Genomic DNA, 27,938 nt, shown 5'->3' on the forward strand with positions numbered 1-27,938 from the left:
CATTTACAAATTCTAAATTTGAAGTAACATAAATCAAAGTTGAAACGTTCTGACTGTCTTTTGAAGGAAAATCAGTTTAGAGTCTCTACACTAACAAATACATTAATGGTATTTGCAAAACAGTATATTGATGTGGCCTATGTGTTATGTTACAGTAAGGTCTAAATGTAAGAGTATCTAGAGTTTAACGTTAAATTCTGTTCCATTTCAGGTGTGGGGAAGGGAAGGAGACAAAGCATGCTGTTCTGAGGGGTTGCACATCTGGAGAACACACTGACTGACAACACACCACCCGCCATCATGATCGACTGAATGAGAGAGTGAGAGAAGAAAGAAAAACAGAAACGAGAAGAAATCAGCCAAGACAGACTGACAGACAGAACCTGGAAGGAAATGAGACACATTTCTTTATGTTCGTTACAGTTTTGGCAGGGGTTAAATCACTTACCTATGTCTGTGATGGTACCGTTAGTATTTTTGTATGATGTTGAAAAAAAGTGAGTCTCTTTTGTGACATTCTGTAGGAGAATATGGGGCCTTTTGTGAGAAAACCTGTGCTGCGTTACTCTGAGGGTCCTACTGCTAGCAGCTGGGTGGAGAATACACCTGCTAAAAAAGATGGGAAAATTGGACAAGGATTCTCATTCTGTACTTTTGCTTATTCTTTATATTGCAGAATCTTTGAGAGAATGAAACACTTGGTTTCTGGTACTGAAAAGACCTTCTAAGTGCTGGATAGATGAGTTCATACTGTTGCAGACCACTAAACTGTGTGTACTGGTATGTTTGTCATATCAATCAACATTCGACATTCAACAGTCTGGGACAATGGAAAGGCCAGATATATTATTTGAGTGTAAGACAGGTTTGAGTACTAAAATACCATTATTTACCTAATCTTCGTAGAAGTTAAATCCTCAACCTGGTTGCAGTATTTCCCCATACCTTCCTAAAGATTTGTCTCTTTGCATCTTTAGCTGGTGTAATTCTTTCCCCTGCTAGCAGTAAGAACTCAGCAGTTGTTTCTTACAAAAACATTGTGGTAGCCAGGAAACCAGCATCTTGAGATGTGTCCTGTACTATGTGCCACAGTAAGGTAGCAATCTTAGCAATAGCCTCTGTCTAATGTCTGCCAACTAGGCTAGGAAACATCCTGAAAGTATGGCCTCCTCCAGGCTGCCAATGTCAGATGATATAGCTAACAACTGTCACTGAATTGTTACTGATCTGTACACAGAGAAAAGACTTAAGTTTTCCTGGGGGTATTGATACTACTATCTGTCAGTGTCAGCGATGGATATAAACTCAAGCGGAGATACAAGACTTTTTTACCAATTAATTTTTCCTGCTGGTAATAGATACGCAATTGAAAATGTGCCCCCTTCATGTTTTTGGCAACACCACAGGGGGGAGCCAGGTCTACCTTACTGAAGAAAACATGTAGGAAACCAAGGCCATTTACCTTTAACAGCAGAAAGGTGGAATGGGAGTTGAGTATCACCATCGTCTCTTTCTGGTACCTGGTTACCCATCGGTCAGCATTCTTGTTCCTATGGTAACAGTGTGAATTTTATGACTGAAAATGTAAAAAGTTCAGTCCACTTCTTAAAAGGAGTATCTAATGCTAAGAAGAGGAAAGATTACAAGCTGATTCATGGTCTGAACTGTGCATCTGCGAGGTCAAAGGTGAAAGCCCCTAACTTGTGAACAGTTCTCGTCTAAACCATGCTTGGTACATGTCCAGAGCGAGCCTGCTTTGTTTTTATGTCTCAGAAAGCCGTCAAGGTTGTCAGAGTACCACAGTGCTCCTCACTGCCATGCACAGTTCAGACTGCAAACCTTGCAATTTTACCAAGGGATCCCACAAAGTGGTCGCTACATTACAAGAAAGTAGGGAAAAATATGGGTGTAACAGAATAGAGATAGTTTACATAGTGCTTGGTTCTCTTGTTGCATGACACCAGGCCCCTGACAAATATGGTCAAAGTGGAACTAAAATATGTCACATCATATTTGAATGTTAAACAAACCAAACAGTCCTACTTTTTCATTCTCAGCTGTGGAAAGTTGTGCCCTCCTAATGCTGTCATAATGATAATGCTTTACTTTCTCTGTGTGATTTTCTACAGAGATGTTTATTGTGGTTCCCTGACACCGGCCCTTGTCTGTAACTGATACTGACACTGGTCTCCATGAGCACAGATGTGCATTGTGGGTAAAACAAAATCCAGTTTAGATGTACATTATTTTTACTTTGGAAAAAAAACTAGTGATTTTCTCAAATTAAATCATAAGGCTTGGTCTCAAGTATTTGGCAACAATGATACAGTGAAATTTCTAAATAGATTTGAATATGAAGGTATTGGCATCCATTTTGTTTCACCAGTTTTGTTCATATAAGAATGTGTTGTACTTACTATGACTGTACACTCCGATTGGGCTATACTTGCACATGTCAGTATGTCAAGAGTGGGATCTACACATAAGCTCCATTCCAATTTGTAATATGTATGGCATGGTCAGAAGAGTTCCAAATGGCTGAAGTTTTCAGTGACATGAAAAAATTGAAAAATTTAAGAAGAAAGTGCCCCAAGAAGTTTGTTTAGTGTTTCAAGAAATGGTGTTTCACAATTTGAAAAAAAATTCTCCATTTTTTCTTATTTTTGATTATCACCTATAAGGCTCTGCAAATGTTGTAACGGTAGAAGTAATGCATTTTGTGTTTGACACTCTGCATTTGGAAATTATTAATCCAAATAAAACAGATAAAAATGACCCAAAGGTACAAAAACATCAATTCTGAATCAATTAAATGCTGTACACAGCATGGAAACCTTGGACTATTTCTGCATTGGTACATCACATTTATGAAAATGACCAATCAAATGTTTCCTAGCAAAATTTGAAACTGACCAATAAGAAGCAAGAACATGTAATTCAGTGAAAATCATAACCCAAAATGTACATGTAGCTTGCACTGATCAGAAAAATTGTTATATAATTTTGCAATCTTAACATAGAACCAAAAGAAAAAAGAGTTTGAAATATGTGCTCTACAAACCCATTGAGATTGAGCAGAACATGAACTTTACATGAGAATCATGATTGTTGAAATGACATCATGCAGAACAGATAGGACTAATGAAACTAGCTGCCCAGTAGACGGAATAAGACTGTATGGCAATTATGACAAATTGGCGCTGTTGATTATGATGTTACGCAAAATACTTGTGTTGGAGGCAAGAGATAAACAATAATTTCTTGACTGCCCTTGTGTTTTTAGGTTTCATATGTCTACTTTGCTCCATACAGTTGCTCTATCCAGTAGTCATAATTGTACACAAATACTGTGCCATCCTTGTGTTTTTATTTATTCTGTACAGCATATTGAAGGGTAATAAGTAGTCAATGTCCATAAAAACTTCACTTGTTAGGTGAACACTTTAAATTTTGTCATCTTTTGTTAGCTTAAGTAGGAAGTGCCGTAGAGATTGTTTTCTAGTTATAGGTGCTATTATTTTTTTTCCTGTTTATATTGTGTAACAAATTTTGTCTTGATATTGAGAACATGTAATTTGATGTTTTTGTTGTTGCCAAAAATGTGCACATTGTGGTAAATGCTTTCTCTTATTCATTTTCACTTGTATGTGTATAACATCATTGTTGAGTTCAATGGACTGTGTGAAGCCAGCTTTTTCCTGTGGTTTATTCTAAGATTCCAAGCAGTTTGAATGACCACCAAATTCTTACTGAAAATGAAGATCAAAGAATTGTCTTCCCAAAAATTAACTCCCTAGATTCAAGCCCAAAAGGACTAAAAAAATGAAATATTTTTCTTTCTAAATCCCAACGCTTGTCAACAACTCATCTCTCCTCATACCCCAACTGTGGTTGTTGAAAACCTTGCCTATATTCTACACTTTACAGTAAGCAGACTGCCACTATTGTGCAATTGCCTTGTCCATGACTGAAAACTCTGTAAACTACTGTATTATGGCTTATTTATCCTTCCTGGAGGAGCTTACTCCATTTTTATCGCTTGTACAAAAACGCGTTTTAATCTGTAGAACAAACAACGTGCCGCCTTGCGGCGTGTCCAGACATAAATGTAGAAGAAAAAAAGACGATATCGATGTTGCCATTTCATACTTGGTATTCTATCTGTTGATGTGATATTATTGTAGGAACTACTTTTTAGAAAAGAAAGTAGCCAACAGTCCCAAGCTCTGGTGCAATGTAAAATATGTAAGAAATGTTTTAGTTCAGACAGTGTTTTTTTTTTTTGTTTTTTTCCCATCGTTTCACTTCTCTGAAAAAAAACTACTTAATATCTGTAAGAACCCAAGAAACTTGTCTTGTGACCACGACTTGATTATGTTGACTGGAATAGACTTTGTATTTCCAGATGATTGCTGTTTATTTGTCTACAGAAAATAAAGTAACAGTATTTTAGACTCTGACTGCTGTGTCCTGTGACTTGTTTTCTCACATTAGTCACATCAATGACAGTGACATCAATTACAGAATTATGATGGGAAGAAAGAAAAATAATGTTACAAGTAGCTGCTCCCCATGTAGCTGATGCATGCATGCATGCATGCTCTTTGTAATCTCTACATACATTACAGTCTGTCATATACAGTACTTTTACACCAAGGTTGAAGTTGTAACAAGTCAGGAGTGAAAAATGCAAAACTTCTATAAGTATAAAGTATATACAATGTACATGAAACCATTTATCTGCTGGGTTTCCTTCTATATCTGACACTGTACTATTAATGTGGTGTACCCAGAATAATTATGAAAACTGATGTTACATTTACCAGTATGACTGTATGTCAGTTGTCACTACGATATCCTCAGTTACTGTAGCCTAGGTGTAACAGGTTGTTTAGTGTAACATAGCCAGCTGCCACCACACCATGTACCTGCAAAGCTGGTGTGTCATGTGGAAGGGCAGGTATATACTGGCTATACAGATACAGAATTTAAGCTGGTGTGTTATGCCAAAGGCAAAGGGCAGTTAAACCTGTTATGCAAATACAGTGTTGTAAAATATAGTTCTCATAACCGGTGTAAAGAAATATCAGGAAGTTCCAGTCTAGCTGATGGTCAGCACGTCACTCTGGATCTCGTGGCTATGCTGCGTCTGCAAGTCACTCAGTTTCTTCTTCAGGATGCTCAGTCCCGTCAGGACGATATTCTCGGGCCGCAGCGCGCCCGTCGACTCCACGTTGATGAAGAACTTGTTGGGTTTTCCGTCTGGATTGAACTGTGCCTGCGCCGTCTCGTCATCTAGTTCTGTATACTCGCTCTTTGGCCATTCCTCCGGTTTGGGATAGAGCGTGTGCCTGAGGGCGTTGTCAGGATCGTACTCGAACGCCACCCCCGCCGTGGGGTTCCACTTGGCGTGTTCCTTGGCGAACCCCTTCTTGGCGAAGGCTCGCAGCTTCAGCTCCTGCCCCTTCCGCAGCTTCACGATGAGGATGTCGTCAGCCTCGCCGTAACCCGCTGTCTCATCCTCCGCTCGCCGTGACGTCACCGGCACCACACGGGGGTTACTGGAATGAACAAATGAATAATTTGATACAGATTCAGAGACTAGAAAACTAGATATATTTGAAAGGCAAATGAACATCACGAACATCACAACCCACCACACACCACATGGTGTTTGCTGCAGTACCAGTTACCATGGTGACTGACGTCTGGTCCTGGTGTAAGTCAAAAAGAGCAAAAACAATATGTTTTCCTTTTGCAAACTACTCTACCATCCTTAGTGCAGTACTAAATGGTAAAATTATGTTCAGTAAGGGTAGACTAGTGACGAGGTTTATAGATGAAAAGGCAAAGCTACCTGGAGACGAGATCCCTGGTGGTCACGTGACGGGTCTGGTCGTCCGTGCACTTGACGTCCAAGGTCAGCTCGATGGCGCAGTCGGCACAGAACTCGGCGCATGTGCAGTCTCGGGAGAACTGCATCCTGTCCACGATGTCGTCGCTGGTGAGCGGGATGAGCCCGACGCGATGCGCGATGAACTCGTCATGCAGGACCGACGAGTTCGCCTCCAGCTGCACCCAGTCGATGGCCAGGGTCGGCACCTCGGCGATGAAGATCCTCCGCACGGCGTTGGCCATGGACAGGTCGGTGTCCTCGATGACGAACTTGACGTTCTCGTCGCTGAGTTCGGTCAGGTGGACTTGAGGCTGGTTGGCGTACGGCATGGTGGCTTTGTTGTTCTCGAGAAGCTGTTGCTGCTACTGTACTTTGTCCGTCAAAAATTATGACGATTCGGGAGCTGTGCGCTCTTCTGTGGGATAAGTTGAAGCTTAGATGCATGGAAATTGGCTGGAATTAGATGGCTGGAAATTACCAACACAAGAGCTTTGCGTTTGATATTGTAGAGAATTTACACAAACAAAAACTGGGCCGACCAAATTTCACATGGGCGCCGCCATCTTTGACACGGAGCGGGAAAGTCGCTTTGAAAGGCCAGATTTGAAATCAATACGCTTATCGAAAATAGTCCAAGCAGTAAAATAAGAAAAATATTGCTCTCAGTGACCAAAGTTTCATTAATAGATTTAAAGATACGGATTCATATAGTCCATAATCATTTTGCATCACTTGAACACTTAAAACGGATTGTGATTTGAATAAACTACTCTACCATCCTAAGCGCAGTACTAAATGTTAAGAGTAGTGATGCGGTTAATACCTACCAGACATAGCGACCTCTTGCGGTCGTTGTTATTAATGCACATGGAAAAACAAAAATTAAAAGCAAATTTTACAGGTGTAGAACGAAAAGAAACCGACTAAAAGTATTTTATACTGCATATAATATCTCCAGTCTGCAAAAGAAACAGTACTCTGTTTGAGAAATACCATGGAGGTATTTTTCTACCTCCATGGAAATACAAAGAGCAAAAACAAAAAGAACATGCAACGTCCGGGAATCGAACCCGGGCCTCCCGCGTGGCAGGCGAGAATTCTACCACTGAACCAACGTTGCTTTGTTATGCAAGAGGGCTGAAAAATTGTATATAGACCTAGTTTGATGGTATGATTTTAATTTTTACCGATTGTAGCAAGATCAATGTGCTTTGGCTATATTACAGGATACTACGACATTGATTGGATATAACGTTACATGTTAATGTTATAACGTTATAGAGGATTGTTGTTCATATCAAAATTTATACATCTGCAGTTTTATATTGCACCACGAGGTGGCGCACATGTACGGTCACAAAGCTATGCCACCTGTTCATTACCTTACATAGGACATGAACGCATGCATTAAGTACTAGGAAAAGCAAATTGACTTACTAGTAGCATAAGTTATATTGAGTGATAAGTTGAATAGACCTTGCAAAAATGATTCATACACTGTATGTTCTTTGTGATCTTTGTTTAAATCTTTCAAGTTTCAATACCAGAAAAAAATGACGCTGGCAAATCGAAGAATTGGTGTTGCCTAACAATAAATCTAGCTAACGTTACATGTATTAAGTAAAATATGTTGTTGTATACTAGCTCTATCAAATTCTAACACTTTTTTTCAGAACATTATGATATAAAAGTGACACTACGTTCAATAAGCTACTTTCAAATGTCTGTGATTTAAATACTTAAGAGAAAATATAAAATACATGTACTAGTATTATTATATATTACACTTTCCTCTCAACTTTTTTATGCTTGAACCCAATAGTAACGTTAATAGTAACATTACATCATAGTAAATCTTACGACTAAGTCTATGTTGTGTCAGCTCCGAGAAAAACATACTTCATACTCTTACCTGGTGCGATAACAAGAATACAGATATGACAAATTTTGGTACATTTTCATAAACATTAGGATCTTTGCATGTGTGAACTGAAGTATGAGAACCAAGTTGAACTGTAGTGATAGACTGTAGAATTGTATAGATATAAGTTCTTATTCATACCAGCTCCATATTTTATGACTTAACTTACTTGTTTTTTGTGAAAGTTAATAGGACAGACTTCTAACAGTGGCATCACACCTACACTCAGAAACACAAAGAAGACATAGATATTAAAGTAGCCAAAGAAATCAGTAAGACTTCCCGCAACTGTCATGAACAACAGTTTGCCCATGACTTCGAAGGTGGCAAGAGAGGTGTAGTGACTGCCCTGGATGATAGGGGGCGCTTGTTGGGAGCAGTGCATCATGGTGGTGAAGGTTGCCGTGGTGATGGCCCCGCCCACCAGTTGTAGCAGGCACATGGAGGCCACCGCCAAACCTGCAACATGGAACACTAACTTTTTAAACAATGACTAATTTTTTAGAACTTTGGTCTCAATTAACTACATGTACTATAACTTATATTCCCTTTTCGGTAGCCTCTACCAGGCTTTGGAATCAGCTGGAAAGTGTAGAAATTGACAAACTAGACAGCTAACATGCCAGGGGAGTTGGTCAACTAAAAAGAGTAGCAGACCAACTCCCTAATGGCATCTTTAATCAGTCTACATGTATGGGGGTATTTGGTCAATTTCTACTCTTTTCAGTGCCAAAGTCATTACATGTACACAAACAAGTGATTTTTGTGTACATATAATGAGGTCTTGATTCATGTATACTTTTGTCTCGAAATGTAGTACACAAATATCTCACTTGCTCAGTCCCATACATAGCTATGAGCCATAGGGGTAGTCTCTGTAATCTCCAAGCTGTAGATGCTGTAAAAAAAGCACCAATTCATGAGTGACCTGAGGTCAGTGTAATCACTTCTGCATGCATGGCTGACCACCGGCACCTGTCTGTGAGTTGGATTCTGAGAAGCCACACCACAGACAAGCAATCACTTAGGCACGCAGGACTGTCACTAAACAGGAATGTGTCATCAATTTTATACCAGTAATTACTCAGTCACTAACATATCATGGAGACACATTTATCGGTTAACCTTCTCCCTGCTGCTTTAACCCTATAATTGGTCTACCTTAGCAGCATGAAGGTTAAAAGGAACATTTCAATTTAATAAAATGCATAATTTTTCCCGTCCTACCATATGAATAGGAAGACTCCCGTGTGCTTCCTTCCCAGATAACTGCCATCTGGAGGATTATGGGTAACAGTCGCAACTTGAAGGTCAAGTGCAGAAGGTCGAGGGGCGTTCTGAAACATAAGAAATCGTACAATGCATAACAGTCTTGGAAGGGTTGAACGTACACGCATTGAATATCAAAGTTTGACTGCATAACAGTTATGCATTTAAACCTCACAAGACTGGGAACAACAAATATTGTAAGTTCGAGGAGGTTAAATACAAGATCAATGCCAAGTCATTTGCCCTTACAAACCTTTTGGAGTATCCTGTCAGCAGCCATCCCCCCAGGAGTGAACCAACAATGGACAGTCCCTGCCCCACCACACCTGTCCACATCCCCACTGCTCCCTTTGGGACTCCCTGGTCCACCAGGTACAGGGGGAACATGCCGTTCGCACCTTGCTCACCTGGGGAAAAAGAAAAGCAACATGTTTAAGAATAAGAAGCTATTCATTCATTCATTTCTTCATACTAGTACCTTTCTCATCCTTCATTCATTCATTCAGTCCATTCCTTTAAATTGCAGTTCTAGCTGTAGTCTCTCAAGAAAATTGATCCATTCACTCATTCATTCACTTATTCCCTCATTCATTGTTGCTTGGATTGATTCTGTCATGAAAATTGCACACACTCTATTACAAAAACAAATGTAGCATCATCACACCTACCTAACTTGTACAGTAGACAGTACACAACCATCCATCCTGTTCCTGGGCTCCTCAGTACCTCCAGCATCCACCAGTCATCTGCTCTTCCTCTTCTTTTCTTCTCTCCATCTGTACAACTAGTGTTTCTGTATGTAACAGCAGCATTTCTGTCATCAGCTCCTTCTGCTTTTTTGTTGTACACATCTTTAAGGCCTTTTTCTTGACTTGTACGGATGTATCCATTTATGTTTGGCTCACGTTTGTTTTCTGTGTTGCTCTGAAATGTTTTTGAGTCCCCGTTACATTTGTTTTTCCTGATGTATATGCCCCAAAGTTGGGGCAGTTGACACACTAATAATATCGTACTCAAGTAGGTAATGCTTAAGGCAAGAAACAAGGTATGCCAGGGTAGGTACTCACTCAGCCACACGAGCCCGCCCCCGCCAACGATCGACCCGAGTTTGTAACCGACGACTTGCGCCGTGTTCCCCTTCCCAAGCTCGTCCGCGCTCAGTATCGCCACCGCGATTCCGTCCACTGCAACGTCCTGCGTCGACGCGAAGAAGTTCATGAAGAACACAACCGCGCAGAGGCTGGGAAAGTGTTCCTCGTCGGTTGCGGCGCCCGCCAGACTTGCGAGTGCGAGCCCCACCATGCTGACCAGCAGCCATGTCTGTTTGGAGCTGTAGCGATCGAGAAGCGGCGCCCAAACGATCTTGAGTAACCATGGTAACAGGAGAAGCTTGATGAAGCCGAGGTTGGTGAGAGAGACGTTCTTGGTGCGCAGGTAGATGGGTAGAAAGCGGGCCTGGATGCCGTACGGGAGGCCCTGCACGAAGTACAGAGTGGTGAGGATGGGGATCCTGGAATGGGTGAAGGAATGAATGTAGGAGTGGAGGTTCCTCATGCTGGATGGGTAACGTGTCTTAGGTCTCTGTCATCATCAGCTCCATTGTTCGAGATCTAAGATTTGAAAGAAAAAAGGAAATATCAGCAAGAAACACATTGCAACTTTAACTTTCATCATGACATTAAATTTTCCAGTACTGTCATTTACAATTACAGTAGCAAAATTTCATGGTTAGTCAATTGATTGCCAGTACTCATGTAAAAACAGTGTCAAGACAAAAAAAGTTGTGACCGCAAAAAAAAAGCCAAGGATCAATACAGAAGAGGACACTTAGCAACTAGTGTTACGCTTGCAGACAAAAATTCTGGCAACCCAATTCCAAAACTTACCATATGCTAACTTTAAGTTTACCTTGTAATTTATGGCGCATACTTATGAATTTGCAACATTTTCAGGATGACTCGGAGCCCAAATCGTTCATACCTATCCGGTTGCTTATTTGTCACTTTGAAACAACTTCTGTACCTATTTTGGACGACTACAAATTATAGAAATACAACAAACCGGACAGACTACCGGCTAATGTCGTCTGCACGCCGCCATGTTGGATTCCACCCACAATCCTTTGTGGCCAGGTGTGCGGGTGGGAGATACCATTCGGACTGGGCTTTAAACCACCTGTTTGTTTGTCTGCTTAACTGTTTATATTTATTCTTCACAGGCACAAACAACGTAAACATTTCAACATCATGCATGCTTTATATGGGTTTTTGTTAAATCTGTAGTATAAGGAAATGACATGTTTACATTTAGTTTTTACCCAACAGAAAAAGAGAAATCACAAATTATGGTATAGTCCAGATTAAGGGCGTGACGTGACAAGACAGGTAAATGTTTGGATGGGTTTACATGTCAACGCACAATAGAAGATGTTCAGCGGCTAATTATCTGTTTACAGTCGGGCTCCTCGAAAAACTTGGTATAAGGTTCAAGATCTCGGGTTATGCTAATTAACTAGTCGGGTGACTGTACGCAAATCGACAGCTTCTTTTCTGTCCCAGACAACTTTGGATTATCGGCATTTCGAATCAGGTTTTCTGAGTTGCCACATCGTTCGGAGCCCCCCTCCCACGGACATTGCTCGCCATTTAACGATCGCGTTGACAGCTGCTTATTTGTTGACGGACTCAGAATCGTGTTCTTGTAAAGAAGCTGACACGTAGAACAACCGACAGACATGAAAACTTTCGACCTCCTCGGCTCTAGCCCGGCCCAGTACAGTGCCATGGGCAAATTTAGAATCCAGGTAAGAAAATCACTTCACTGATTCCACACTTTCCCTTGGTCTAGTTGCTTCTCCCTGCACTGAATATGTGTAGTCACAGTAGCGACAAGTTTGCTAGCTTTGGATGAGAATTGTTTGCAAATTCTGTGTATGTCTTGTTGTCAGTAATGAAATGCTAACGATTTGACAGACAATTCGCTGAGCTGAGATTGGCCTTGGCAGTTTTCTTTCGCCAATTATATATGTATGAATCACGGTGATTTACACCTATTACATGTACTTCTTCTTCTTTACATGTACATAACGACGATTTCTGTGAAGCTGTTTATGTTACAGGTATACAGAAATATACATAGTATACTATATCTCTTCTTGAAACCTGAATTTCAAACATTGGCCAGGTGTTGTGGCTTTAGTTTTCTGTCTGGATGAGTTTATCCCATTGTGGGTGTGGTCGTCACCAAATCAGAGAGCGGAACGGCTTTAGTCTAGAGAACACCAGGCAAACATAAACATGATCCTTTAGAAATAAAACTTTTTAAAAAATGCACCAAGACCAAACCGGTGAGATAAAACCAAAAGAAAACAGAGTAGCTAACCAAACTAGCTAGACTAATAAAGAATACCCCCAAGTTTGCGACCATACACCGATCTTACAGTGTGATCTGGATATACTTTTTAGTCTAAAATTTATTTATATTCCAGGGGTCCCCAGTCATAAATTTATCGGACACGGTGTCCGTGAACAACAACATAGACGACACAGCTGTGAGCAAAAAGCCGTCAGAGACGGTAGAAGTCACCGCGGAGCAGAAGCTGGCGTGGCTCGGGGCGGCTGAGGAGGCAGCCCGCCTGGCCGGGAAGGAAGTCCGGTCCGCCTTCTACCGGGAGAAAACCGTCACTATGAAGTCTTCTCCCGCCGACCTGGTCACAGAGACGGACCAGAACGTCGAGAAGATGGTGTTCTCTTTCTTCAGGAGAAAGTTCCCAACGCACAGGTGAAGACTGCATTTCATCAAGTAACTTAAGTTTTAACTAGAAAGGCCAATATTTGCTTTGGAGCAAATACAGCGATGGCTTCACCACATTTTACGACATGGCAGGGAAAGAATGAGAAACACAAGGGAAAACAATGCTTTACATTGATATAACTATAATATGAAGTAACATACAACTAAGACTACAACAGTTGGCTAGCTATTCCCTACATTATTGGTTAGGATTTTTAATTGCATAATGCAAACTGTTGATTTAAAATAAAAAAAAACGTTCATGCCCCGCATTCCAATGCTGGAGCAGGAAAGCTTGAAATACCTACCAGAACACTTGAATACAGACATACTGTCAGTATGGAAATGGTCTGTGCAGGTGTTAATCAAGTTAAATCCCAACAGCCAATCAGCAAGAAATGCTCTGTGCAGGTGGAAATGGTCTGTGCAGGTGTTAATCAAGTTAAATCCCAACAGCCAATCAGCAAGAAGAAGAGAGGAAAGCTGCATGCCTATTGGTTGATGCCCTGCATTCCATTGTGATGACTCATGCCAAATGTGGTTAACACTGCCCACTGACACAGTAATACACTTGCTATAATACAGCCAAAAAACTCAAATAAAACCATTCTAAAAGCCTGTATCACAAAAATTTAAAAAACGCCTAAGGGTATTTGCCCACTGTACCTCCATACCAAATTTCAGATCCTTAGGCCCCAAAATGAAGAAGCTGAATCCATTTTAAAAAATGGCAGGAGAAGGAGAAGGAGGAGAAGAAACATCAGAGAAAACAATATGGTTTCACCAGACCACTTCGTGGTCTGGTGAAGCCATAAAAATGTAACGTTATACATTTAAAAATGTATCACTTGTTAGAAGTTGAAGACTGATATATTTTATTCAACGTAAATTTTTTGCAGCTGTACTGTACGTGTTCAGAGTCAAAGGCCCTTTTCTCACTCTGTGACCAAGTGGTCCTCATGCAGAGATGGTCTCTTAAGTGAAGGTTTGACTGTAATATAGTATAGTATATACATCTATATGGAAGATAGCGAAGGCGACGTTACATCAGGACTGTGTTTTAAATTGAGTTTGGATTTGCCAAATACTTATATGTGCTGTGACTGCTGTCTATGGCTCAGGAACGACTTTTTGAAAATTGGAAAAAAAAATTTTTGTAAGACCAGACGACAAAACAGATTCATTGACTTGTGACCAACAATCTTTGTTCTATCTATGCCCTTGAATTTTTCAGCAATTAGCTACAGGTAGGATCAAGGAGGTTTACTTACTCGAGAGGTTCAATCAGTGGTGGGACATAATGCATTATAAGCGTAAAGGAAAATTCAATGTTACCGTATAATAACAACCTATCCGATTGACCATTTGGCATAAGGTAGCACAAAAACAGAACATTCTTCCAGTCAACGAGGAAAATTGCGATAGCGGGTGTAATGTCTTTAAACAAATCTTGACGTTTAAGTACTACGGTGTACTGGCACACATGAGTAGCCACAAATTTAAAGCGCCTGCCCTAAAGGCATCGAGGACTGCCCCGTCCACACTGGTTGTCAGGGCAACAAACGACGTGTTCACGCGTCTGTCACGCAGTGATGATGTCAATCCTGTCAGACAACATGCACTGTGCACGTGAAATGTACGTACAAAAACTGACTTGTTACGCCTTAAGGCGGTTTGCAGTTGATTCATTGAGGCGGTGACCACTGGGCAGCCAAAGATTCAATTGATGCTAGTTTTCTGAGCTCGTTCAAAGTGATTTCATCGATAAATAAAAGTATTTTAGAGTTTTTATTCTACTCACTACGGTGTCTTTTAAGCCAACAGACATAAAGTTATTAGTCATAAAAACAAGATTTTAAGATTTTTTGTGAATTTGTGAAGTATGCTGCTCCAGATGTCTTACTGAGTCCTTAGATCCTACTGGTAGTTCTGGAAATGGGAATGGCTCGGCGAGGGAATGTGTAACACGTGCACAGGATAATCTGTTCATGTTACAGGCAGAATAAAGGTTCTAAACGGAAACTATATACATGCGACCCTTGATATGTCTAACTGAGGGATGACTGCAGTGTGCATGCTAGCTCGATGTTGGATAGCTTTAGCCCGGTATCCCGCCTTGTTGTGCTCTAGTCTGCTTCCGAAAGAAGTCCGCTACATTTGGAAGCAGACTGGAACACAACAGGACAGGATGCCTGGATAAGTTAGCTCGAGGAATGAGGTCACTCTCCTGATTTACACTTACAGGCTACCTTTTTTATTTGTTGTTAATCGCTTAGGTTTACACAAGAAAACAGTTTCTCAAGCAAAGTTAACTAAGTAGAATCCATATGTCGGAAGGTAGTGGATACTACTAAACTTGGTCACTGACGAAAAGTAGTAGATGTTACTTTAAAGGTCTGACAACTTTCAAAATCTATCTGGTAACTAGTAAGAGTATCTGTTTTCTTGTGTCTCACCATTGATGTCTAACCTTCATCACCGTATCGCTTACTTACAGGTTTATCGGCGAGGAGACGACGGCAGCGGGCGTGCCGATCGAGCTGACGGACGCGCCCACGTGGATCATCGACCCGATCGACGGCACCAACAACTTCGTGCACAGCTTCCCCTTCGTCGCCGTCGCCATCGCGCTCGCCGTCAACAAGGAGATCGAAGTGGCGGTGACGTACAACGCTATCCTTGACGTCATGTACACCGCCGCACGAGGCGTGGGGGCGTTCAGGGACGGGAAGCGAATCTCCGTCAGCGGAGCGACAGACATGCATGTATGTGTGAATGGTTTATCTATATACATATATATTATTGGTTTGAAACTCTAGATCTTTGCAGGTCATAAGCTTTTGGTAATGTTTGGTACGTGCTGGCAATGGGTCATATTTGTTGCTTTGTCTTGCAACCCTCCCGCTGACTTTGCCCCTTTGTTGCGGTAACCATTGCAGGAATCTTTAGTCGTCACAACTGCCAAAAGCCTACTGACGCCGACGAAGATGGCAGACACGTTCCACAACCTGCGTTCCTTGCTAGAGCGGAGCCGAGGGATCAGGAACCTCGGGACAGCGGCGCTGAACATGTGTCAGATCGCCGAGGGCGCGGCCGAGGTCTACTTCGAGTTCGGCATCCACTGTTGGGACATGGCGTCAGGGGCACTCATCATCAGAGAGGCCGGGGGAGTGGTCTTGGATACAACAGGTAAGTTATAAGATTTTCTCCGCTGGGCCTTGATGATTTAATCACATGTACACGAACGAATCATCTAGCTATAGGCACCCCAGAACTGATTCGAGTGTGCGAAAAAGTTCAGCGAAAGAGTTGTCTTCATTATGAAATTTATTGGTCAGGAAGGTTGACAAACGACACAGAACATTCCGTACCAAACACTTGCTATAGATCAGACATAGATTGATATTTTTCTTTTGCATCTTCTTTGACTTTGGAAGACTTGCTGATGGTGCAAGGGGTAGTTCGAACCCTGCTTCTCTTCCTCGCTCTGGCATCTGCTTCTTGACCTTTCCACCTCATCTGTACCTAACAAAAGGAGCCTCCTTGGTTGTAACCAACTCGAATTTTTCTTCCATTAAGTTTTTCTAGTGACCCAGTGAGTGTTGACGTCACACTTCAAAGAAGCCACGTGACTAGTCTCAGTGGGTCAGTCTACTGAGGAAGACCAGAGTGACTGGTCGAAAGTTCTAGGAGAGAGAATTTTCTTTGTGTTGGATCAGAAGTTTTAACTTTAAACTCTTAATTTTTCCCTCCATAGGCGGACCGTTCAACCTGATGGGTAGATGCATGCTAGCGGCCTCCAGTGCGGAGCTTGCGCAGACCGTCGCATCTGGGCTACGGCACGACCACAAGAAACCAGACACCAAAGAACCGGTCTTCCTTCGGTCTACCAGAGACTGAGTGCGTCGTGGTACAGCCTGGTAGCCAGTCTATCGTAGCCTCGTAGCCAGACTATCGTTGGCGAGCCGGTATCTCTACTGTGCTGAAAGTACTGCCTACCATGTGGGCATTTTGAGTTTTGTAAACGTATTCCAGTATGACTGGAAAATACGTGTGACAACTTTCAATACCTACAAGTCTATCTTAGATAGATACCTTGAACATTGTGTACAGATATTGTATGCACTTCCGAAAAACTGTAAATACTATTTGTCTAAAGGGATAGGAGCTGAGTCGAGTAGAAATTTCTATCAGAGATTTCCTTACAAAATATGATAATGATAACTACAAAGAGTTATTTATTCATATCTATATTTAGATATTTAAAGCCACTGAACCAAGAAGAGGTTCATCAATCATTCAATGCCAGTAATTATGAGGTTCAATCTGCCAGTATTGAGATGTATGAAACACAGAAGTTTGTGTTGAAAGCATATTCAGTGAAGTGCAATAGACTAGAATTTATTAGGTTGTGGTAGATCAAATCATGAAATGGAATATTTAGATGCTTGGAAACATCACAACATGCTTGATTTGACAAAATGTACAGTGTAGTCTTCGTTCATTGCATGGATCACGAAATTTGAACAATTTTTCTGCAAAATATCTATGTACTAGCACTTTGTTCTAAAATATAATAAAAACGCATATGTACATAAGACCTTTGAGCAATTCTATACATTAAATAAGACATCGACAAGCAAAACATATTCTTTCTGTTTCACGAAAAAAATAAAGGATTTCGACAAATTATGTGCATAGCGATCTTATCTATCTTGTAGTCCTCTTTATCTAATCTTGTCGCACTTTTAGACAGTTTTGTCGCAAATTTTCAACCGAAGGCTATTTTATAACACGTACCATTTCGGAATTGACATGTTTAAGAGTCTCCTGCACAAGAGTCAAGAAAACAGTAACTAGTACTTAAGCAGATTTTGGACCATCCGACAGTTTTCACAATCCACCCAGTTGCTTGAATACGAAGCAGTTTTAATGTGTATATCATTCATTGCCTGGCCAGTCTGATCTTTATCAATCGACGAATAAAACGTCGGTTGTAAAAAAACAAATGTTAGTCAGGCGGATATCGATCAGTACTTAATCATGTGTGCTTGATGAACCGGTTGAACCGCCTTCTGACGTAACACACCAGATGCTATTTCGTCAAGTGACTTGTCATACATAAATAGGCCCCGGTATTTTTGCATTGTCTCTCGTCTTTTTTACCTCCATGAAAAATGGAGGTGTTGTTTTTGTTCTGCGTGCGTCTGTGTGTGTGTGCGCGCGCGTGTGTGTGTATGTCTGTGTTTATGTGTGTTTCCGCACATTTGTTGTCATTATAACTTCAGAACGCCCTGATGGATACGACCATAGGTTTTTGCCATAATCACTGAGACAAAAAAAAACTTTTACAAAAACTCATTACGAAATTTCATGGAGGTTTATGTCATGGGTTGTTATAGTATATTCTTTATTGCCATCCGTCAAGCTTCTTTATCGTTTTGTACATTAGGCAAAGTTGCTGAATCTGACAATATGGAAGTACCTTTTTCATGTGACACACTTTAAAACGAGGATAGGTTATCCCACTACTTTCTACAGGGATAGGGTGGCCCTTGTTTTCAGTAAATAAATGCATTGAAAGTAAGTTTTCTTCACTTGAAATGTTTCTAACACCTTTAAGATATCTACTACTCAGATATCTATGTATTTGATAAAATAAAAAGACAAGTTTAGAAAAAAACTGAATCTTTAGAAAGAAAACCAGCCTGTTGCGTAATGGTTTCGTCCAGGTGTTTGAGCCTGAGGTGTTTCTGTCGTCTGTTTTTCTGCTCGGCTGTGATACTCACCTGTTGTACTCCAGAAGTTGTCGACTTTACCTTCTTTATTATATTATAATGTCTTTACTGTTAGGACGTTTGTATGTTGATGTTGCTGCTTGGTTGATTGCCCACGAATGCTGAGGACTGGAATCTTTTTTTTTTCTGAAAAAAATCGACCGTAGAGAAGGGACATCTTAAACGACTGCCGCCTTCACAGACATGGAATCTTCTACGAAGGACCAGAGCGACAATTTGCGCGGTGTAATCGACACCTGCGGAATCTGCTGCGAGAAACTTTGCCTTTACAAGACTCTCTCGTGTCAACATCGCTTCTGTGTTATCTGTCTGGAGAAATACGTCAAAGCCAGGGACGAAATTGTCTGCCCCGTGTGTTCCGAGACGATTCCATTACCGGATGGGGGTGTGGAGGGTCTGCCCTCCTATTACTTCATCGATTTAGACAAAGATTCCTGTGGAAAAGACCAGAAGAAGCGATTCGCCGCGAGCAAGTTGAAGTGGGACGAATCGTGCTTCTCCTGCGACCATTTGTCCGGCGGTGACGTGAAAGGCAGCCCCACGGAGGATAACAACGCCCTCGAGCGGAGAAGATTAGAACTGCACAGAATGTTGCTAGACTTTTCTGCGAGCTCCAGGCGAGGCAGAGGACGAGTTTGTGTGGCTTGTCAGAAACTAATGGATGGCTTCAGGACAGGCAAGCAGGCGATTGTAGGCGGGGTGAAGGATCGCGTCGTGAGAGCTAGAAAGGCCATACAATCAACAAAAATCCCAAAGGTACTAACCTGGCATTCTCCAACTTTGAGGGAAGAGGTAAGGGTCAGACACAAAATTTATAACTAAGATACAGTTTACATCCTTTTAAAGTTCTAATAAACCAACACACAAGATTCTGGCTACTTAAAAATGTTGGATAATTGCTCAGTCAAGGGGGCCTCCCTGACTTAATAATTATTTCTTATTTTTTTCGCAGAATGTGCCAGAAAGAATTAAAATTCTTTTGTTGGGCGACAGCGGGTAAGTAGGGGTTGTCTATGTCTATGTCTATATTCATATTATCATGTATTGTTTGTATTTATGTTTATAGCACATTTGTTTAATGTCATTAAATGTCAACATGACATATGCATTGAATGTAAAGTAAAAGGTTTTCTATTGATATACAAGAATTCAGGTTATATATGCAATCTTCTCGTGTTTACGTGTGTGAATTGTTTCCTTGTGTAGTATAATGAAAACCCTGGCAGACGAAATGACATGTACACCGCTTAAGCTAAGGTCCCAATTGGGAAAAGGGGCCCTGGAGGGTAGTTCCCGGGCTGTTATTTACTACTTTCGGGCGGGACCCCGACGTGGCCCCGCGGGGCACCCTGCGGCTACCGGGCTATTTTTTGGCCCGTCGGGGCCCCGATAAGAATTTAATTCTGAGTTAAATTCTACCCGGGCCCCGCTGACAAAGAGACGCCGTGACCTCATCGTGAGAACACCGAGAGGTACCCCTCCGGTTGCCGGCATTCCACCGGGACACATTTCTTACGTCACAGACCAGATGAACAGAATAAAGGTGTGTACTTCGTAAACCCGGGTAAAATGTGTGACCTCACAGATCAAATGATCACAACAAATACGTGAATTCTGCATTACGTATAGGTCAATACAAGACATCGTCAGAGAATCTGCTGGGTACCTGTCGGGTGCCTGCCGGATACCGACCAAAGAGGGTGACAAAATTTCTAACAAAATGCTACTGAAGGAAACTTTTAATTGTGACCACGACAGCCGATGCCAGCTCGACTCCTGAACCCGGCCGGGGCCGGCCGGGGCTACATCCCCGACGGGCACCGGCGTAATTGGGACCTTAGCTTAACCTGTTGCATTTTTATACAGTGTATTATGAGAATTACCTTTTTTCAGAAGCGGCAAATCTTACCTCCTCAACAAGTACGTTGACCGATCGGACGATGACCCTGGGCCGACACTGGGCCTCGACTTTAGAACGAAAGACTTGACAGTGGACGGCAGACAGGTGAAACTGCAGGTAAGGCGATGTAATACGTCATATGTCAAAGGGGTGTTTGCACTCATGTGACCATGACGTAAGTCTTGCCCACCATGCTAGATGGTTAAACCTGGAAGTTTCCAGGTAAATCAAAATTTGCATATGTAATTACATGTATTGTTTGTCATTCAGTAATGTAATTTATGTAATTATAGTCACGTGCAAACGCAGCATAAATAGGTTTGCCTCTTCTGTTTCTTTCCCCTTTTTGTTCCTTTTCTTTTTCTTTCTTATCTTGACTGTTGTAACTTTCCTGCAGTTGTGGGACACTTCTGGACACGCGAGATTTCGGTCCCTGATCTCGCGATACTTCAGGCAGGCCGACGCCGTGGTTCTCGTTTACGATACGTCACATCCGGGATCCTTCCAGAGCATTCAAACGTGGCGGGAAATCTTCCTCAAACATGCGCCCGCCAATCAGAGCGAAGGAAGTGTTGACATCATTCACATAAAGGAGGCCCACTCGGTGGAGAATTCATCCTTCAAGCTGTTGGCCAGCCTTCAGATGAGCGCTCAGGAGTCTTCCAAAACGGTCAAATCATTCGTCGACAACATCATGATGAACGTTAAGGTGGGCCGTCTTAAAGTTGTTATTTTTAATGACAAGTTCAACTTCAATGACATTCTCGATGAATTGAATTAAGATACTAGTATTTCAGAAGCGACTGTAAAGTGTAGCAATTGGTCGAATGGATAGATTGTTGGCCAGGAAAGTTGGCCTGCAGTTTGAGGGGCAAATTAAATCTACTCTTTCCAACCACTGCTGAAGCCTGGTAAAAGCTAATTTTTTTCCTAAAGCTTTGAATATAGTGCAATACAGACTTTCCCTTCCTGTTTTGCCACTTATGTGGCTAACTTTTACGAATGTCTCGATTTTAAGGGAGCCGCAGAACGAGCTGGACAAGGGTTGAGAAGTCTCGCGAGAAAGGGCGAGACTAGTGAAGATAGCGACGTCGAGACATCGGGTTACGTCAGTGACGCTGAAAATGCTGCTGGTGTGACCTTCATGGTTCTCGGGAACAACAGGTCAACAGATGACTCTAAGGTGTGTTTTGCTACGGGGTTCGCTTTTCCTTGCGTAGGGTGTTTGCACTCACGTGACTGTAACGCAAGTACTGTCCGCCATGTTGGACGCTTAAACCTGAACCAACCTGTCGTGTTTACCGCTTCGGCAGAACGTACTGTAGACAAAATTTACTGTTTTTCTTGTTACATTCACAGGACAGTTATAGCGACGCAGAGGCGTGGTGCCGTAGCAACAAAATCCGGTATCACGTGACCAGCTCCCAGAATGCAACAGAGCTCGACATGGCCTTCCTCGGTCTAGTCAATGACGTCATCGCCGGGAGGGAGCATGCGCCGTGAAAGAAAATATCATCGTAGATACTTTGTGCAGAAAACATTAAGGGCGAAGAAATAGATAGATAAGGCGTCGGGCATCTTTAATATATGGATCATCTTCAATATATTATTCAGCGCTAGGGGCTGAGGCATCCGTCTTGTTCGTTTGTTTATTACTTGTTTATGGCAATCCAATACTAGGGACATTTGCATCAGTGGTGTTAATATGTTACTTGTACTGTATAGGAAATTATAATAAAGAATACGTCTGGTCGCTACAGCTGTAATATTCTGTTTCTTGTTCTTTATATACCAGCTTAATGCATGCTTGCGCCCCCTCCTGTTCGGAGTCTCTACCCTGACATACACGTCACACGGCACGTGTGATCTGTCTGACGGCTGAGCCGGGTTGTTATTTGAGGTAGCTAAAATGATAGGTCTCGTTTTCACCCTTCCTCGGCAGGTACTATTACACGTGTGCTAAAGAAGTGGTTCAACCAGTTGTTACTTTGAGCCGGGTCAGTGACCTGTGACGACATAGTGCGCGTTTTGGATATTTTCACCAGCGGATAAATACAATGGAGGATAAAATACCCGGAAAAGTTGTGGTTTCATCAACTGCCTTCACAAACCTTGAAGCGTAAACCCTATTTAAGAGCAGTATTCTTTGTTTTTCCATGGAGGTAGAAAGAAAGAAACTACCTCCATGGTTTTTCTAAAGACGTTTACCGCGCGGATACCCAAGAACTTGACGGAAATCAATGACTGAATGAGAATACATATCTGTATCCGTATAGCCGGTATAACCGCCCTTCGGCGTAACACACCAGCATTTCAGGTGCAAGAGTCGTATTGTTTTTTTCTAAAAATCATCTTTGTAATCTTAAACGACAGGGGCTTGGAAAGAAAATCACTGCAGCATGACATTTCAACCTTAGGAAAGAAAGCCCCAGGGCTACAAGGTGTTTTCGCACACGCACGCAGTAGCTCAGCTTAAACATTTTTCGTAGCCAACTTGTTGTGACCTCATACCTGGGTTACATGCGTAGGTGCGTGGTGACTGGGTGTGGTTGAGCTGACCGAACGTGTTCTATCTGTGGTAGTTTTTTGTATAGTCTTTTTGGAAGATTCTACAGAGTGCGGAAGCGTCAAGAAGGCAATGGGGGCTTACGAGAGCACAGGACATTCCGTCTTCACGTCTTTGGAGCACGCCCCCAACACCAATCGGGCCGCACGTCGCGTCCCCAACAAGTGCGGGATCTGCCACAAAGTGTTGACGCTGTCCAAGAGTCTCCGGTGCTCCGATAACTTCTGTGAGAGCTGCCTGGAGACGTACGTGGACGGCAAGGCCGCCATCGTGTGTCCGACCTGCGGCGAGGCCGCCGTGCTGCCCCCGGGCGGAGTTGTGAACCTTCCCGACACGTTATGGGTCCTTCCGACGGACTCGGAGAACGCTTTCGGGGAGGGGACTCCGACTGGCGATCCCACGGGAAGCCATGATCCAGCTTTTACAGTCTGTTCGGACCATTTCAGCGGGCGAGACGCGTTCTTCTGTAAAAACTGCGACAGGGTCGTCTGCAGCGAGTGCGTCGCCCTAGGGCAGTGCCAACACGGACCGACACCGATCAGCGACACCATTATGCGTAAGAAACACGAACTGCAGAAAGCCTTTGTGAAGTGGCGGGAACAGGCGGCGGAGAGCACGTCGGAACTTTTGCAGGACTTGGACGAAACCGTGGGTAAAAAGGTCACAGGTGGTCTCCAGGCGGGCAAGGAGGCGGTGGAGAAAATCTTTAAGGAGAAGGATGAGAGTGAACCTAAGGCTCAGAAGCAACGTCAGGTCTGTTGTTGTTTCTTAATCTTCGGGGCAGAGGACACCCGAGTTATCATTTGCTCCCTACGAGCGGCCAATGGTTTCAGACGGCCAATATTCTTGCCCGAGAACCTGCTTGATCATTTGTTTATGATCGTTTATAGTGTCTTAGGATTCTTTGACTTCCCTCGCTAATAAGAAGGCCATTTTTATACAACGTATATACATAGTTTTCTAACAGAAATCATTTCATGGTGGTTTACCAGCCTTGTTTATCTCCCCCAGAAGTCACACAACGATGTGAGAATCTTGCTACTGGGTGACAGTGGGTGAGTAACTGATGTATATTCATTTTTACCCTCCATGTAAATGGGGGGTATTGTTTTTACTCCGTTTCATGTTTGGTCTGATATCTGAAGATCGGTGAGAAGGAACTGTATGATATTTGGCAGATTGATGGATGGGGCCTTGGAGATTGTGTAGGTTGACTTTGAGCACCTGGTGATTGACCTTGGTACTGCAGTTTAATTTTTTATTCTATTGTTGGCACGTTATGGTCCGTGTGTGCGATGCTAAGGTAGCATGTAGTTGTGGTTACAATGGTTTAGTGATGTAAATTTGGGCCCCCTAGCTGTTTGCTTTGAACCGGAATTGCTATCTCAATGTCAGATTGTTTGCGTTGAATGATCTCAGAACCCGGTGGATGGTTGGCGATCATTTTTGGTATGTGGGTAGACGCTGATTGTCTTTGCGTTTTAGCGTGCATTAGCAGGTTGTCGTAGATTTGCATTGCTTATTTAAAAGGATTTTCACATTTTCACCCCTATTTCATAATAGGATGGTCTGTTTGACCCCAAATTGGTACAGAGTGTTTTTGTTTATACCTCCAGCTGGCAGGTCAGGCCAATCTATTTTTACCTCTAGACCGTCTGCAAGAAATATATCTTATCTTTAATCGGTCATTCAGCAGGGAACTGGGTCATCTGTGGTGCTTGAGAGGTCATTGACCTCAAACAAACCATGGTAACAAGACACTAAACGCCTGCACATGACAGCTTGGGCAACCCCTTCCAATACGAAGTGCCACAACAAAATTCTTAAAGGATAGACATCTATAGACATCTATCATTCTGCTGATAAAAACAAAGTTTGACTCATAATATCTCTATTAAAATACATCAAAAGATTACAAAATAACAAGCTATTTCATGGAGGGATGATGTCTACGACTTCTCCTTGTTGAAATTGAAGTTGAAGTTAGATCTGAAAACGATCTCACGTTGAACATCACAATGCCTTGATTGTTTTCTCAGCACAACTCAGCACCACTGTAGTCAGTCAGACGGCTACCAATGATTATCTACGTCTATACAATAAAATCTTCAACGCTATCTCTTTTGGGTATCTTTGTCATTACAGCAGCGGCAAGACTTACGTCATGGGCAAGTACACTGGCCTAGCGGACGGTGACCCCGACTCCACCCTGTCCATCGACTTCTGCCGGAAAGTGGTGGAAATTGACGGGAGAAAAGTTAACCTCCAGGTAAGATTTCGTCATCAAATAATCCACAAGCTGAATATATGATTCATTGTTCCTGTATGCATATATTTCAATAAAGATTGACTGGTTGTTGATTGAATGATGTAGATATATTCCGAGCGTTCGAAATTTTTTTTTACTATATGTACATGTACTTTAAACGTTTAAAAGAACATCACTCAACAGAGACGGTGGGCGATATAGACTTCCTGGTACTCATTACTAAATGTGATGTCACATGGCTGCATAAGGTCACGTGGTCTAGGCGTCTGGTCACTTGAATTCTGTGCAGTAAGAAAATTCGCTGCACTGTAACGCTGCACTGTAAGGACTTAAAAAGTTTTGCCTTCTTGTTTTGTAGCTGTGGGACACCTCTGGTGACGCGAGATTTCGGTCCGTGATCTCGCGTTATTTCAGGCAGGCTGACGCGGTGGTTCTCGTCTATGACGCGTCACATCCCGAATCCTTCGAAAAAGTCAAGTGGTGGAGGGATGACTTTCTGACCATCACTGCCGCTGGCGACGCAGATGACGCGTTGTTAGACGCCCGTGCCAACGTCAATGAAGAATCGGGGAAGGAAAACGCCTCTCCGTTCGAGGAAATCTTCGATGATTTGAAGACAAGCGCGGAGAAGACTTCCAGAAAGATGTCTTCAGCTCTTGACGAGTTTGTGGACTTCGTCAAAACGAGGGTAAGTGACTTGGAAGGGGAAGATAATCACCATGGCAACAACGACGCAGGCGGAACGGATACCAGAAAGGACGGTGACGTCACAAATATCACCGAAATGACAGAAACGAAGGGCAAAGTCGGTACCGTGGAGACTGAGGCTCGTGCGGGGTTTTTGGAAGCACCGGAGAGAACAGAAGTGCCTTTCATCGTCATAGGGAACATCAAGTTCGAGGGCTCGGAGGACACGCGCGAGGTACTGTGTATATGATGCGCTACTTTTCTACTCTTCAAAACTTACTACATGCACTAGTATATGAATGTGTTATAGGAAAAATAAACAGAGCAGTAGTTTGTCATATATGCTAGACCATCTAGACCATTATGAAAGTAAGCCATTATGCATTTTCTTTGTTAACTTTCTAACTTAAGCAACTGGATATGATTTTGGAAACGGTCATACGTTTCAGGTAGCATCCACTACCTTTCGTCAGTGACACCGGTGAGATCTCAAGATCGATCGTCCAACTGAAACGTCTGATCGTTTCCAAAACCATATCCAGTTGCTTGAATAACTTTTTTGACGTATCTTATTATCTAGATGTCTAACCTTCATTGATGTTTGATACCTTTCTAGTTCTTACAAAAAAATTTAATCCTCTCAGGTTCACAACGACGAGGCGCAGGCTTGGTGCGACAGCAAAAACATCCCGTACTTGGAGACAGACTGCCAGGACCGCTCCGTTCTGGACTTCGCCTTCCAGACCCTCATCAGGAATGTCTTGCAGAACAGACAGACTGAAGAAAACGGAACTGAATAAAGTGACGAACACATAGTCTACGTCACTGTAAAAATGCCTCCTCCCCAAAAAGTTTAAAACTATCATAGGTCTTATTAATTAGACTAGCCTAGAGTACATAATTGAAAAAAAACTATATGACGAACCTTCAAATGCAATGGAGGCCAGGAGGAATTGAAGTGAGAAGACTATCATCGTGTTCCAATTTTTCGACACCTTTTACCAGACTGCACTGAACAGACCCAGAAGAGTACTTAACTTAGTGTCACCAAGGACCTCTGTATAATGTCCTTGGTGTCACCAAAATAATCTATAACCGAAAATTGTGCTGCCTGCGCGGCTTGAAGATGTGCATACGGAGAGAGGACAGTGCCAATAGTTGTTGACAAGGAATCTCAGCTTCGAATTCTCGCTTATGTCCTCACTGGTAATTGCCCGACTCTCTTTCCAGAGGACGACACAGTTTAATTTATGCTGAATATGGGTGAACGTTTTAATCATTAGGCAGTTTACGACTTAGACCACAACGCAGCTGTGATGTAGTGTTGTGTGATTGGATTAGGTAAATACCTGAACTGGCAAGATAGCCACAAAGTGTACTGTGCAAAAACCCGCTCGCAAGTAAACCATGTTACATGGACACAGTGTATAAATTCAAATAAAGGATAAGTTATTAAGTAGGGCAGTGTTTTTTTATTGCTGCCATGGCGCGGTAAAAACGCCATGTCATGTAAATAGTGTGTTCGATTAGTGAGTTAGTCCGAGGAGCTGTGTGCTTTCTTCCCGTTTATGGAAATATACATGTAATTTAACAATCATAAACTGTGGAAGGAATTGAAATGTACTAAATTTGGAAACAAATGAATACGTGGTTGAGACGATGAAAGTCTCATCCTTTCTCCCTTCTCTGAACTGAACTCTTCAATGATAAATGTACGTTCGTTGTCAGGTATCTGTTTTCTACGTATCTTTTATTTCGTCGATGATTTCATTTGCAGTAGGTCATTCATAGCAACGTCTATTTTACCCCACAGCTATGTAATTTGACACTGGTTGTATTA

General features: G+C 42.3%; 7 protein-coding genes and 1 non-coding gene across 23 annotated transcripts in view; 5 read left to right on the top strand and 3 right to left on the bottom strand.

Annotated features, from left to right (window-relative positions):
* LOC109470402 (cyclin-dependent kinase 17-like) overlaps positions 1 to 1,245 on the top strand; it is a 60,959-nt gene extending 59,714 nt beyond the window's left edge. For all 14 annotated transcript variants that reach the window (XM_019769343.1, XM_019769351.1, XM_019769365.1 and 11 more), the window contains one exon: positions 212 to 1,245. In XM_019769343.1, coding sequence (XP_019624902.1) covers positions 212 to 249 — 38 coding nt within the window. In that variant the 3' untranslated portion in view covers positions 250 to 1,245. The remainder of the gene's footprint in view (positions 1 to 211) is intronic.
* Positions 1,246 to 4,272: 3,027 nt separating this feature from the next.
* On the bottom strand, positions 4,273 to 6,331 carry LOC109471033 (DNA-directed RNA polymerase II subunit RPB3-like). Its single transcript, XM_019770212.1, has 2 exons — positions 5,858 to 6,331; positions 4,273 to 5,561 (listed from the first exon to the last, which is right to left on the bottom strand). The coding sequence occupies exons 1-2, from the start codon at positions 6,223 to 6,225 to the stop codon at positions 5,102 to 5,104; spliced, it is 828 nt and encodes a 275-aa protein (XP_019625771.1). The 5' UTR covers positions 6,226 to 6,331; the 3' UTR covers positions 4,273 to 5,101.
* A 614-nt stretch (positions 6,332 to 6,945) lies between these two features.
* On the bottom strand, positions 6,946 to 7,016 carry Trnag-gcc. The gene has a single exon. It is a non-coding gene; the product is annotated as a tRNA-Gly (tRNA).
* A 387-nt stretch (positions 7,017 to 7,403) lies between these two features.
* Positions 7,404 to 11,220, bottom strand: LOC109470638 (major facilitator superfamily domain-containing protein 3-like). 3 transcript variants are annotated; one of them, XM_019769675.1, is made up of 5 exons: positions 11,148 to 11,220; positions 9,755 to 10,696; positions 9,340 to 9,493; positions 9,045 to 9,154; positions 7,404 to 8,276 (listed from the first exon to the last, which is right to left on the bottom strand). In XM_019769675.1, the coding sequence occupies exons 2-5, from the start codon at positions 10,638 to 10,640 to the stop codon at positions 7,978 to 7,980; spliced, it is 1,449 nt and encodes a 482-aa protein (XP_019625234.1). In that variant the 5' UTR covers positions 10,641 to 10,696; positions 11,148 to 11,220; the 3' UTR covers positions 7,404 to 7,977. The 3 variants fall into 3 exon arrangements, with proteins under 3 accessions (XP_019625234.1, XP_019625225.1, XP_019625241.1); XM_019769666.1 differs by having other exon boundaries at positions 10,995 to 11,214; XM_019769682.1 differs by having other exon boundaries at positions 11,160 to 11,211.
* Positions 11,221 to 11,396: 176 nt separating this feature from the next.
* Positions 11,397 to 18,005, top strand: LOC109470928 (inositol monophosphatase 1-like). The gene is made up of 5 exons (XM_019770029.1): positions 11,397 to 11,889; positions 12,574 to 12,866; positions 15,376 to 15,643; positions 15,818 to 16,067; positions 16,636 to 18,005. The coding sequence occupies exons 1-5, from the start codon at positions 11,821 to 11,823 to the stop codon at positions 16,776 to 16,778; spliced, it is 1,023 nt and encodes a 340-aa protein (XP_019625588.1). The 5' UTR covers positions 11,397 to 11,820; the 3' UTR covers positions 16,779 to 18,005.
* A 349-nt stretch (positions 18,006 to 18,354) lies between these two features.
* LOC109470692 lies at positions 18,355 to 22,335 on the top strand. The gene is made up of 6 exons (XM_019769725.1): positions 18,355 to 19,468; positions 19,629 to 19,672; positions 20,570 to 20,693; positions 20,974 to 21,285; positions 21,595 to 21,759; positions 21,936 to 22,335. Exons 1-6 carry the CDS (start codon positions 18,860 to 18,862, stop codon positions 22,077 to 22,079), a joined length of 1,398 nt encoding a protein of 465 aa, XP_019625284.1. The 5' UTR covers positions 18,355 to 18,859; the 3' UTR covers positions 22,080 to 22,335.
* Positions 22,336 to 22,958: 623 nt separating this feature from the next.
* On the top strand, positions 22,959 to 25,809 carry LOC109469173 (tripartite motif-containing protein 3-like). The gene is made up of 5 exons (XM_019767583.1): positions 22,959 to 23,895; positions 24,154 to 24,197; positions 25,288 to 25,411; positions 25,595 to 25,599; positions 25,770 to 25,809. Exons 1-5 carry the CDS (start codon positions 23,215 to 23,217, stop codon positions 25,807 to 25,809), a joined length of 894 nt encoding a protein of 297 aa, XP_019623142.1. The 5' UTR covers positions 22,959 to 23,214.
* On the top strand, positions 25,747 to 27,154 carry LOC109471276. Its single transcript, XM_019770563.1, has 2 exons — positions 25,747 to 26,333; positions 26,743 to 27,154. Exons 1-2 carry the CDS (start codon positions 26,055 to 26,057, stop codon positions 26,896 to 26,898), a joined length of 435 nt encoding a protein of 144 aa, XP_019626122.1. The 5' UTR covers positions 25,747 to 26,054; the 3' UTR covers positions 26,899 to 27,154.
* Positions 27,155 to 27,938: the final 784 nt, after the last annotated feature.

The sequence above is a fragment of the Branchiostoma belcheri genome, unplaced genomic scaffold, assembly GCF_001625305.1.
Source record: "Branchiostoma belcheri isolate BF01 breed outbred unplaced genomic scaffold, Haploidv18h27 scaffold10, whole genome shotgun sequence".
NCBI lineage: Eukaryota > Metazoa > Chordata > Leptocardii > Amphioxiformes > Branchiostomatidae > Branchiostoma > Branchiostoma belcheri.